Source organism: Blennius ocellaris (genome assembly GCF_963422515.1).
Source record: "Blennius ocellaris genome assembly, chromosome: 24".
NCBI lineage: Eukaryota > Metazoa > Chordata > Actinopteri > Blenniiformes > Blenniidae > Blennius > Blennius ocellaris.
The window spans coordinates 11,214,381-11,227,900 of NC_137673.1; the positions used below are offsets into that span (position 1 = coordinate 11,214,381).

General features: G+C 44.6%; 2 protein-coding genes across 19 annotated transcripts in view; one reads left to right on the top strand and one right to left on the bottom strand.

The window, feature by feature from the left end:
• LOC308147501 (NACHT, LRR and PYD domains-containing protein 3-like) overlaps window positions 1-13,520 on the bottom strand; it is an 835,749-nt gene that overhangs the window by 314,689 nt on the left and 507,540 nt on the right. The window lies entirely within an intron of this gene.
• Window positions 1-13,520, top strand: part of LOC308147500 (uncharacterized protein) — a 1,504,609-nt gene that overhangs the window by 27,457 nt on the left and 1,463,632 nt on the right. The window contains 1 exon segment of the mRNA XM_080519675.1: window positions 2,765-2,947. Coding sequence (XP_080375801.1) covers window positions 2,765-2,947 — 183 coding nt within the window.

The following is a 13,520-nucleotide window of genomic DNA, read 5'->3' on the forward strand; positions in this document are numbered from 1 at the left end:
GAAAAAAAAAATTACACCTCTGCAGTTGCTATTGTTGCAATGATATCATTTATTGTTGACATTTCTTGGTTCCAATTCTTTTGTGTCACCTGAACGCACCGTTAGAGTGACTTGGTCTGTCCTCTCTGTGTCTCATTACAGTCTTTCTTCCAATCCAATCCAATCCAATCCACTTTATTTATATAGCACATTTTAAAAACGAAGCGATTACAAAGTGCTTCACATACTGCACATAAAACTAAACAGTCCAACACTAAATAAGTATAAAACCAAAAAATAAAAACAGATGAAAAACTACAAACACATTAAGAAACTACAAATAAGAATAAAACAATTCAAAAGAATAAATAGAAAAATAAAGACGCTTATAAAAGCAATAAAATAAATGAGAACAATAAATAAAACAATAAGTAAAAGACACAGGGGACCACACGACTCACGTGGCGTTAAAAGCCTGAGAACAAAAGTGGGTTTTTAAACGTGATTTAAAACAGTCCAAAGTGGGGGCTGTTGGGACGTGGAGGGGCAGAACGTTCCACAGCTTAGGGCCGACAACGGAGAACGCTCTGTCCCCTATGGTTCTACACTTGGTCTTAGGACCCACGAGCTGGAGCTGGCCCTCAGACCTCAGAGCGCGGGGGGGTTGATAAATTTTGATGAGCTCTGTAATGTACTGAGGGGCCAGTCCATTCAAAGCTTTAAAAACAAACAACAAACTTTTAAAATCAATTCTAAAATTAACAGGGAGCCAGTGCAAAGATGCAAGGATAGGGGTAATGTGAACTCATGTGAACTCTCTGACTGTGAAGTGATCTCCTCGGCTCTGAAGCCTGACTCCTCCCATCTCAAACATCTGGACTTGAGTTTCAACCTCCTGAAGGAGTCATCAGTGAAGTTTCTGTGTGCTGGACTGAAGAGTCCAAACTGTAACCTGGAGACTCTGAGGTCAGTTCACTGTCTGGAGGGAGAATCTGTTAAGTCCAACCACTGAGAGGAGTTGAGGAGGATCCAGATGTTGGAGGACAGAGGTGGACTGAGCTTTGCAGCATGTTAGTGATCAGCATGTTGATGAGACTCTTCTCCTCCTGGTCCTTCAGCTGTTTGGACTTTACATTTCTAAACTCTTCCAGTCTGAACCTTCTTCACTCTCAATGACTTCAACATCACACTTTGTCCTCTAATCTCACTTCTTTCTCTCTTTATTCAGGTTGATGAACTGCAGGTTGTCAGAGAGCAGCTGTTCTTCTGTGGCCTCAGCTCTGAAGTCCAACCCCTCCCTCCTAAAACATCTGAAACATCTGGACCTGAGTGAGAACCAGCTGCAGGATTCAGGAGTTGAGCAGCTGTGTGGTTTTCTGGAGAGTCCACTCTGTAGTCTGGAGACTCTGAGGTCAGACTCCATGTATGAGTTTGTGTGCAGTGAAAGTTGTGTTCCACTAAAGGTCAGACATCAGGCTGATATGAGATGATCCACACTGAGGATCTCCATGAGAAACTGAGACTTTAGTCCTGTGACTGTGGCAGAGCCGTGTGGAGCTCCACATTTCAAAGCTTGGTAGAAGAACAAGGTGCTGCACTGGACAATTCACTGTCCAGCTCTGACAGGCTCCATGTTCACCTTCAGCTTTCAAAGCAGGCTGATCTCTCCTGGATGAAGAGTCACTGATCTCCCAGCTGGAGCTCCAAACTCTCACTCACTCTGCCATTGTTGCCCCCCTGACCCAGTGTGTGTCATGGAGGGTGACATAAAATCCTGTAGCAGGAAACAAAGAGGCAGACAGGTTGAGCTGGCGTTTGTCTCGGCTGCAGGATTTAATATGCAGCTGCCTCTGTGCAGCTTTGAGGCTCCTCCAATCAGTGGCGCCGCCAGGATTCAATACCATAGTCCACACAGACCCCCCCTCCCCCCAGCGTCTGCGTTGTGAGCGCCGGGGGGTGATTTTCCGTTCTGTGCACAGAGAAGATGGTGGTCGGCGAGCCCCGGGGGTGTGTACAGAAACACAGAGGAAAACAGCCCAGCAACACATTCTGCTGACGGCTCACCAGGAAGAGACAAAAGCAAACACCCCTTCAAAATAAATGTTCACACCTTCAAATAAACTGTAGGTGCAGTTAAACTGGACTTGTTGTCTTGATGTCCAGTAAGCTTGGCTGTTGACTTGTCCTCCACTGGACACTGCTTCTGTTTGCTGTCACATCAATTCAGCTCTCCAGAAGAACAAAGATCACATCAGTGACAATAATAAGCTCCTTCTTCTTTCACTTCCTCGGGGCTCCAACCTTCTTCAGAAGAAGAAATGAACAACAAGGATCAGTGTGATCAGTCTCTTCTGAATATGATCAGCTGCTCATTTCAGCTCATGTAGCAGCCCAGCTCTCTAAAGTATTATTGTCTGAATTGAATTAGAGGAGCTGTGACTTAAAGGCTGGGGGGGTCGGGTTGGTGAGCAGCTAGTTACCACCAAGGTTTACCAGTAGGGGGCGACACTCAAATGACCCTTCTTATTATAAGACCATGAGAAATATTCACACAGTTACTTAAAGACCTTTAAAAAGCAAACAAATATTTATTTACAGTAAATCACACACTACAAATTAAAGGCTTTTTGTAACTGAACTGTGGAGTTAAACAACTATTTTAGAATGAAATTATATCAAACTAAACAACCCAACAAACACCTAAATAATGAAAAACTTCTTCACTCTCAATGACTTCAACATCACACTTTGTCCTCTAATCTCACTTCTTTCTCTCTTTATTCAGGTTGAGTTACTGCAGGTTGTCAGAGATCAGCTGTTCTTCTGTGGCCTCAGCTCTGAAGTCCAACCCCTCCCTCCTGAAACATCTGAAACATCTGGACCTGAGTGAGAACCAGCTGCAGGGTTCAGGAGTTGAGCAGCTGTGTGGTTTTCTGGAGAGTCCACTCTGTAGTCTGGAGACTCTGAGGTCAGTTGACTGTCTGTTACTGTTGTAGAAGGAGGAATGTTAGTGATGTGAGACTCTGGTCCTGCAGTGAGAGATGGACTGAGCTCAGCAGCTTCTTACTGATGTGTGTGGACATGAGGAGGAGTGTGAAGGTTGTGCTGACATGAGGATGATGAGGGTGATGATGAAGATCCACAACAACAGAACAGCTCATTGATCAGGACTCAGTAATGAGGAGCTGCTCATTTCTCCATCAACACATCTGATTGGTTCTCCTCATTCATTCTCATGCTTTCTCTCTTTATTCAGGTTGATGAGATGCTGGTTGTCAAAGATCAGCTGTTCTTGTCTGGCCTCAGCTCTGAAGTCCAACCCCTCCCACCTGAAGGAGCTCGACCTGCGTTACAACAACCTTCAGGATCCAGATGTGGAGCAGCTGGTTGGTCTTCAGAAGAGTCCAGACTGCAGCCTACAGACTCTCAGGTCAGTTGATGTTGGAGTGAGTCCCTGCTGCTTCCAGCAGGTTTCTACTAAACACAGTTAGTGTGAGAACAAAGATCCAGTGTTGGACGTCTCAGTGAGGCTGTGAGAGGACAACGCTGAGCAGCTTCAGGATTGGACAGCAGAGGACACAGTCAGCCAATCAGAGGAGCCACAGGCTGGTTGTGTTGGTCTGACAGTGGTGGTCCTTCATGAGCTCTGAGCTGCTGCTGTGGACAGGACTGAAGTCCTGCTGCTCCTCAGAGACTGTCCTCATGTCCTCTGTCCTCTCTTCTCTCTGCAGGTGGAGGGACTGAGAGCAGAGAGGACGCTGTGTGTCCTGAAGGTCCACTGAGGACAGCAGAGAGGACACTGTGTGTCCTGAAGGTCCACTGAGGACAGCAGAGCTTCATCCAGCAGTGAGCGACAGAGGAACCACCAGAAGATCTGATGAGTGTCAGTGGTGCAGTGTGAAGAGCTGAGAGAGTCCAGCATCGAACCAGGGTTCCTCCTGCTCCTCCTGCTCTTCCTCCTCCTCCTGCTCATCCTCCTCCTCCTGCTTCTCCTCCTCTTCCTCTTCCTCCTTCTCCTCCTGCTCCTCTCCTCCTCATCCTCCTCGTCCTCCTCGTCCTCCTCCTCCTCCTGCTGCTCCTCCTCCTCCTCCTCCTCCTCCTCCTCCTGCTCCTCTCCTCCTCATCCTCCTCGTCCTCCTCGTCCTCCTCCTCCTCCTGCTGCTCCTCCTCCTCCTCCTCCTCCTCTTCTTCCTCCTCCTCTTCCTCTTCCTCCTCTTCTTCCTCTTCCTGCTCTTCCTCCTCCTCCTCTTCCTCTTCCTCCTCGTCCTCCTCTTCCTCCTCCTCCTCCTCCTCCTCGTCATCCTCCTCTTCTCTTCCTCCTCTTCTCTTCCTCCTCCTCCTCCTCCTCCTCTTACCCCTCTTCCTCCTCCTCCTGTTCCTCCTCCTCCTCCTCTTCCTCCTCTTCTCTTCCTCCTCCTCCTCCTCTTGTCTTCCTCCTCCCCCTCCTCCTCCTCCTCCTCCTCTTCATGTGTTGGTTCATTGGAAGCTGTAGAGATGTTTTGTTGTTAGTCTAAATTCTTTGTTGAGGTTTGAATCCCGTTCCTTCATGTTGGACCTTAACAAGTGTCCTTCAGAGGACAATGAGACTCTGGAACCTTCAAAGAGGGACCTGGTGTGTGTGGGACTTTTCCAGCTTGTGTAAAGTGGAGCAGGAGCTGGTCAACACTCCATCAAGCTGTTCTCCACCTTCACCTCCATCACCTGAGGATGTGTCCACAGCACAGAGAGTGGACAGAGCATGGACAGAGACCGTTGGTGTTCCAGTCACGTCTCATTGTGTCTTGAAAGTGAAATGAATCCTCGCTGTGTGTTGGTCACACTGAGTGATCTGCACCGTCACACAGACGTCAACAGGGGGCAGCAGCAGCTCAACAAAACACGCTGAGCCTCTGAGCCTGGAGCAGCTTGAAGTGTTGGTCCTCCTCTTGGTGACCTGCCGTCAGTCTCTGTCTCAATATGGACCAAAACATCATATTCAGTGGCGTACAGACTTTTTTTTCTTTTTTTAATCAGGCTGTACATCATTACATGTATTGGGTGTAATTTAAGCACGTAATTGTGAAAAAAGCTGCCGTGAGTCCATTTGAAAACTGACCCAGAGGAACCTGGGGTCATGTAGAACCAGAATGTGGTGCAGTTTTCTGAAAACAAGTAGATTTTTTAGGGAGTTTTTAAAAATCTGCCGTGACAGCAATACTTCAATTCAGTGTGATTTCAGTGTGATTGTGAAAAAAGCTGCAGTGAGTCCATTTGAAAACTGACATGGAGGAACCTGGGTCATGGAGGAATTGACAGGACAGGATCATGGTGCAGTTTGCTGAAAACTAATTGATTTGAGTTTTTAGGAAATGTTCTGCCTGTACAGTAATATACAGTAATATAACGTACTGCGTGATTTAAGTGTGTAATTGTGAAAGATGTTGATGTTGTCGATGATCACGTCAATATGGACCACAGACAGTACAGTGTACACTGTTTTTAATAAATGAACATAAGCTGCACCCACCAGATTTAAAAAGAATATATATTTTTGTACATATACAGTACAAACACTTGTCTATCAGTACATGTGTCCACGTTGTAACAGGGCATGAATTTCACTGTGGGATTGCAGGTTTTTTCTTCTTCTTTTTTAAAAATAAACAAGTTTTAAACACTGCTTCCATGGTGGGTGACGGACTGGACTGGAGGGAAAGAGAGGGAGGGAGGGAGGGCAAGTGAATTACTGCAAAAATACACAAACACTGAGGGTTTCATCTCAGGTCATAAAGTATTTGCTGGTTGTGATTGTGAGGAGAGGATTGGTCAGCCTGGAGCGCAGCCACAGAGTTCAGAGTTACGTGATGCACCTAAACGCATCATCCATTATCTTTGACATGAAGCTCGTTTACCTTTAAAAATCCATAAATTAGCATCATTGTTTAAACCGCTGAGTTTAAAGAGTGTGAAAAAAGTAGCAGCTGATAGTCCAGACATTACGAAAGGTTCCGCTACGCGACATTTGGTAGAAAAAAGTCCCGCCGAGGCCAATTACATTTGGAGCATCATCTTATCAAAACCAATCACGATTCTTGCTCTATCTTTCAACTTCCAATCAAATGTCCCCGCGAGCAAATTGCAGTCCCGGATCATCTTTCGTTCAACCAATCAGGAGACAGTGTCTTCAACGACCAATCATGGAGCTGCACGGCGTGACATCATCAGAACCAATCATGGTGTCGGCTCTGTCTTTGAAGATCCTTGCTGCTCCTTCTTACCTGCAGCTATTTTTCCGTGGATATCAACAGAGAAGTTAAGACTTGTTACCGTAATCAAATGAAAAGGACTAGCAACTTGTTGCTAACTGCTGCCAGCGACGCTTCCCTCCCGGTGCAGCTGTCGTTAAAGATTGTTTGTCCCGGTGTCTGAATAACCCTGAAACTTGTATGATCATGTCCCAAATATATATATATATATATATATATATATATATATATATATATATATATATATATATATATATATATATATATATATATATATATATATATATATATCATACATAGGGACCAAGTTTTACTGAAGTATATTTAGACACAGTGGTGTGCTTTCAGTGGTGTGCTCGCCCTGTCAAAAATCATTTTTCTTTTTTCTACATTTAAAAAGTGATTCTGAAATCTGTGTCTGGAATTAATTAGTGACTTTAGCAACTTTATCCAGAAGACGACTGGTTCTATTGTGTGGAGCTCAAATCTCCTATGTCCTCTGAACACATCACAGCTCCTTTCCTCTGCTGGGGCTAGCAGTAGCTTCATTGCTAACCTCTGATGGAAGCTGGACCTGCTATTGGGTTAAAATGTTGAGTGACAGTATCATCAGCCAATCAGATTCTGATGTGTTATTGACAGAACGCTTTAGGGCCAGCAGAGTTTCTAGTGCTGGTCTGGGTGTGGTCATTGAAATGAGCTTGTCTGATTGGCTCATGGGCAGGAGGTGATGACTCTGTCATTATCTGCTACTCTGGAGTGATGGAGGCTGATTTAACATCAAGATCATGATGCGATTGAAGATCTGCTTTGGGGAACTTTTTCAAGGTGCCTGTTTACAGAAAAAATGTAAATTGTGAGTAGAAGAAGACCGACACAGAAATGATGAGTGAACTCAGACCAACAAAGGCTTTGTGCAGCATTTTACAGCAGGAAACTACCAATGCTACAAACTGGGCGAAGTTCTCGGCTGCAGCTACTGTAAACAGACTGACTCTCACTGAGTATCTGACTCTCTGGAGCAGGGGGAGGGGTGGGGAGCGGGAGCTGGCTGACAAATACATTTCCAATGTGAACTTGCGCTCGATCTGTCATTGGTTGCTGGGTTAAAAATAATACACGTTCGATACAATCAGATGAGGAAGATTATTGAGTACATCTTGCATATTAATTGACCTACAAAGCTGAATAGAACAGGACGCAGAAAGACCTAATTTGCTGAGAAGTCATGTGATGCAGGGACGCGATTTGACAGGAAAAGCAGACATCAGGCTACTTGTTCTGTAGTGATGAGGGACGAGTGTAAAATCCTCCACTGAAGACCTTCAGGACCACGGTTGACTGTGACTTGCTCACATTGTGGAAACTATTTAGAAGCTACATCCACAGTTTCTATGGAAACAGGAGCAGAACCAGAACTCTTTCAGAACCATGACATCATCACAAGAACAGCTGATATTGCAGAAAGCCTCATTTTAAAAGAAACAATAGCACTTGGATTCATTGTTCGGAGGAGAGAAGGACAATCAAGCAACAGCTGCTGAAAAATAGACACAAGTTCAACACAATGTGAGCTTCAACTTGTCAGCCTTCTGTTGGTGATTTTCATGGACAGGGTGTCGAGGTGCAGCTGAGGCCAGAGGAGACAACAAGTCAACGAGGCTGACAGTAAGGTAAGGCTCTGTACTTTCTATTTCACTGGACTTACACTTTCTTACAGGCCTTGTTTTCTCACTGGGAAGAGAAAATCCCTGCTGAGGTTTAGTGAAACTTCTCCTTCACAACAAAACTTGCTTCTCTTGCTTTATCCACAAGTTGAAGAAGCTTTGGAAGAACTTGGTCAGAGGGAACGTCCTCACAGGGTGAGGTGTCGACAACGTGACAATGTGACTCACTCCTTGTTGGGAAGTGTTGTCGGCAGGATTTGAACCCAATGGATTTCAAGTACATGGCCTGAACCACTCAGCACAACATTTCAAAAGCTCTTGTGACGACTTACAGCTTTCAAACAATGTCAGTGACAAACATTTGAATCCAGCAATGTTGTCATTCTGTCCACCAGTCAGGCTTCCTTAAAGACACCTGAACTCATAGAAATGATTTGATACTTCTGGACCAAAACCCTTGAGTTATGACCTCCTGCTGTGATTGAAACTCCAGTATTTAAAGCTTGTAGCTCACAGGTGTGTTTAGTTACATAATCAGAGAGCAGCAGAGTCCATCAATGTCTCATTACCTCCTGTGGATTCAATTCAGATGAGAGAGGCTTCTCATGGAGATCAAAGGAGAGTGTCTGATGACACATGGTGATTACCTGGAAGAATGATTGGATGCTTTTCTTTGTCACTTAGATCAGCTAGCTTCAGTCTGCCTCTGATCCTCAGCAGACCGTCTGAATCTACAGTCTGTAATGAAAACTGTAATGTGTTTTTTTCTACATCTTTTTCAGACTGTGATCAAATGTAAAGATGTGTTTGCAGTACATCTGACACCAGGTAAAGCAGCACTAAAAATGCCCTGCAGGAGGTGCTGTGGCTTAGCTGGTCAAAGTGCCTGTCTAGTAAACAGTAGGTCCTGGGTTCAAATCCCAGCAGTGCCTCACAACATTAATTCAATGAACCTTTAATTATATAACAATGTGCTCTCTAGCGCCACCTCCAGTCACTAAAATGACCAATGTCCTCCACAGCCATGGTGTGATCTCTCTAGGAATGTCGTAGAGATCAAACCAAAACTCCCATTGGAAACCCTGAGAAAAAAACTGCTCCATTTATTGTAGCAATGAATGATTGTAGAAAAAGCTCTTTATGTATTTATTTCTAAATGTGGCCTTAGTAACTGATGAAGGGTCAAATCAGGGTTTCATGATGAACTCATAAACACTGGTGCTAAAAGGGGGTTAGCACTATACGTGGCTCATAGTGGCTCTGTTGTGCTACAAGGAGCCACGTTGCTACTTTCTGTATTTAACAGCTTTGTGTGCAGGTGTCTACATGAAACAGGAAATGGTCTGTAAGGTGCAGTACGGCGTGGCTCCGCCCCTTCACCATGTGACAGCGTCTCAGTTTTTTACTGAATAACTCGTCCTGCACTGCAGGAGCACAGACACAAAAAGAACATCAGGAAGACGTTGTTATGACTTTTGTTAATGATTCACATAACTGCTTCCAAACACAATTGAAAAAACCAACAAATCAATGTCCCATACAAAGTGATGGGAGAGGCTCCTCATGGAAGAGATGAAAGGAGATTAAAGTAGAACAGCATCTGTTACCATGGAGACACTAAGAACAAAGGAGAGGCAGACATACTATTTCATCTGGAATTTTCTTGTTTTAAGCACCGAAGGTGTTTTAAAAACCAAACATGAGAACTGAGCAGTGTTGCCACAGTTACCTTGAAAAACTAATCTGAATACTGATTACTAGTTACTCCTTTAAAAGTAACCCAATTACTTTACTAATTACTTGTTTTTAAAAGTAACTAAATTAGATTAGAACTTACTTTTTTAGTTACTTTCAGCAGCTAGAAATAACTAGCCACGGCGACGCAGCGGTGATGCAGTAGCGCTGACCACCATTGAACAGAACACTGACCGCTGCAGCATCGCGTTTGAACAGAAACCACCGACGCGATGCAAAGACAGACTCGGCACGCTGACGCTATGCTGCTAACAGAAAGCTCCAACGTGATGCAAAGTCCTGAACCCCGGTCTCCCCCTGCCTCACATCTGCTCTTTCATGACCAACATGAAAGTTGAGTAGCAAAGAAAAGAAAAGGAAAAAAAACAAAACAAAATAAAAACCAGTGCAAAGCTGACCACACTGACAACAGAGGATTCATCCAGCTTACATATTAAAATATAGAGGGCGTGTAGTAAACTACTGACCAATCAGCTCCTCAAACTCAGACCCGTTCCATGGTCCTGGTACCCCGACGGAGAGGAAAATCACAAATTCCTGCGGTGGAAACGTGAACCGTAACAGACTATACCGTTCTATCCCAGTACTTTTTGTGCAGTGGAAAAGGGGCTTTTGACACCCCTGCTCCACAGTGGTGACCTCTCCACTGGAAGACTCATAAGAGAGAGCTTCAGATGTCAATCCTACCATTTTGTTCTTGAGGACACCACTGTCTCTGAAGGTGTGAGATGAGATGAACTAGAGAACCCAGAACGTCCTCGGCTACACGTGACCTGGGTGTTTTTAGGTCAGAATGGCCGAGAGGTCCAAGGCGCTGCGTTCAGGTCGCAGTCTCTTCTGGAGGCGTGGGTTCAAATCCCACTTCTGACAGCAGGGCATGTTTAAACATCCATGTGTGTTCATGAACCTTCAAAGGAGTTGTATTATACTTTCTCCCATGATGCCATGTGACAGAGCAGAGCTGCCTCAGAGCTGCCTCATTGTGCAAGGGTCAAAGGGAGGGTCTTCCTTAATTGTCATTAGCTGAACCCCCAACCACACTCTATACAGCTTTGTGATTCTGTGACACCAAATAATATCACCTCCACCTCCTCCAGGACTTTTGCTCTTCCTTTTCATCTTTTCTTTCAGGATTTAGTGTCAAAGTGATCAACGGGTTGATTGAGATGCAAAAATATTGACGAGGCACATCTTGTGTTTTCAGTGTGGATGTGCAGCTTGATGCTTTTTGTGTCTTTAGAACCAAGTCTTCAGTCTTCCTCCTCTTCAGCTCCACCTTTTTTTCCTCACGTCTCCGTCCGTGTAGTCAGAAGAATTGGGAGGCACACGGAGCGGTGATGTCCACGTGAACAGGACTGCACTGAGGGGCGTGGCGGCTAAAATGATGTCATTTGGCTGCAGGAAGCCGTGAGGAGCTCGTGGCTCAGTGTTATAGCTTCCTGGCCTACCCAGTTAGCATTAAGATAACCTAATGGCTATCATGCTAGCAATGCTACCTTGGTTCCTTAAAGAAATGTGGCATTGGTGAAGAGCTTCGCTCTACCGAGTGTAGCTCGTAGCTCTAGTTGGTAATTTATTGATACTTTTTCACTGTTACTCTTATTTTCTTGACAGTTTTTTTGACTATTATTAATACTTTTTGAAAACGTCTTCACACAGTACACATTGACTTACATAGCACACGTTAGCTCCCATACATATTAGCATGTTAAAAATAATATGCTGGCATGCTAGCTTGGGCGCATGGATGTAAAAAGCACATCAAAACTTAAAGGAATAGTGTGCTATGACTTCTACATGTGGGCAGTTTAGGACAGAATGACTGTGAGGTGAGCAGAAGCAGCTTTTCCATCAGAAGTCCAGTAAATGTGGTGAAACCATGGTGAGGCTCTCTAGTGGTACTTCACACACTTCATGATGGATTTTTCTAACCATGAAGGGACTTGAACCCTCAACCTTCTCATCCGAAGTCAGACACCATGTGGAATTAAAAAGAAAATAAAGCTCCAGATGGATCAGAACTGCTGGAGTGAAACATGAAGTCCTTCAGGAAAGGAGGAGAACGCCGCCACTAGAAGTGGAGATATTTTCAAGATTGTTACGTTACACTAAACAATAAAAGCTCACATCTTGTTTTGCTGTTGTATAGAAAACAGTTAAAGTCACATACAAATTGTTTTCACCAAAGTGGGCCGGTTAGCTCAGTTGGTCAGAGTGTGGTGCTAATAACACCAAGGTCATGGGTTCAATCCCCATACTGGCCACATGAAGCTTCATGCAACACTGTCTTTACTTTCTGATGGCGCTGTCTCTTTAACAAACATTTAAAACCAGTAGTTTCAGTCAGGGCCAGCAGTAACAAAATACCCCCCTCCCCACGACTGTCATGCATGCACACTTTGTCTGTGTGCACCATTGTATGGGAAACACCACTTTACAATCAAAAACACCACCAACTGCCAACAGCAGCACCAATCTAATCCAGAGAAAGTCAAAAACAAACTAGCATCACCATCACTTGTAGATTAAATCATCCTGCTGTAAAATGCTGCACAAAGACTTTGTTGGTCTGAGTTCGCTCATCATTTCTGTGTCGGTCTTCTTCTACTCACAATTTACTTTTTTTCTGTAAAAAACCTTGAAAAAGTTCCCCAAAGCAGATCTTCAATCGTATCATGGACCTTGATGTTAAATCAGCCTCCATCACTCCAGAGTAGCAGATAATAACAGAGTCATCACCACCTGCCCATGAGCCAATCAGACAAGCTCATTTCAATGACCACACCCAGAACAGCACTAGAAACTCTGCTGGCCCTAAAGCGTTCTGTCAATAACACATCAGAATCTGATTGGCTGATGATACTGTCACTCAACATTTTAACCCAATAGCAGCGTCCAGCTTCCATCAGAGGTTAGCAATGAAGCTAATGCTAGCCCCAGCAGAGGAAAGGAGCTGTGATGTGTTCAGAGGACATAGGAGATTTGACCTCCACACAATAGAACCAGTCGTCTTCTGGATAAAGTTGCTAAAGTCACTAATTGATTCCAGACACTGATTTCAGAATCACTTTTTATTTATTATTAAAAAAAAAAGAAAAATCATTTTTGACAGGGCTAGCAGTGCTAGACCTGCTGCCCCTGACTGCACACCACTGTTTAAAACACACTCCACTGCTTCAGTCCTTCAGTGTCAACCTTCAAACCAACAGTGCCATCTGGTGGTGAGAAAATAAAGAAGTGGTTCATGAGGCTTCATTGAGCATCACTACTTGTGAGTCATTATTGCTGTCAGTGGTTATTTTCAGTGTTTGCACTCAGTGCAGGATAGAGATCTACTCACATTGTGTTTTTGTTCATGAAAAGTCAGGTTCCACTGAGATTAGAACTCAGATCACTGGATTCAGAGTCCAGAGTGCTAACCATTACACCATTTGGTTTTAAATTATTCATCAGATACACATAAGATATTTTATTCTTCATGTGTTTCTCAGGTGTACCTGATTGCGTTTGCTGTTCAGTGAAACAGCCGAGTGGAATCCCTCCAGGTTGCTGGTGTCCAGGGGCGCCACACGACGTGCATGGAGGCCCGGCAGATCCAGCGCATGAACCGGCAGGCCGAGGTGCTCTTTGGCAGGGAGCATGTTTTTTACTTCTGAATGATGTTAAATGGCTAATCCTCGTCCCTGAATCCTCATGGTCTATTGTGTATTTGCAGATTGGACTTTGAGGAGCCTGAGGAACCAGAGCCGGTGGCAGGACCTTCAAAGTGGACCATCCAGCCCAAGGCCACCAGGACCACCTCCCACACCCCACCTCCGTCTCAGCAGCACCAATACTGCTGGTGGTCCCAGCACAGCCTCGGGCACCGTCTATT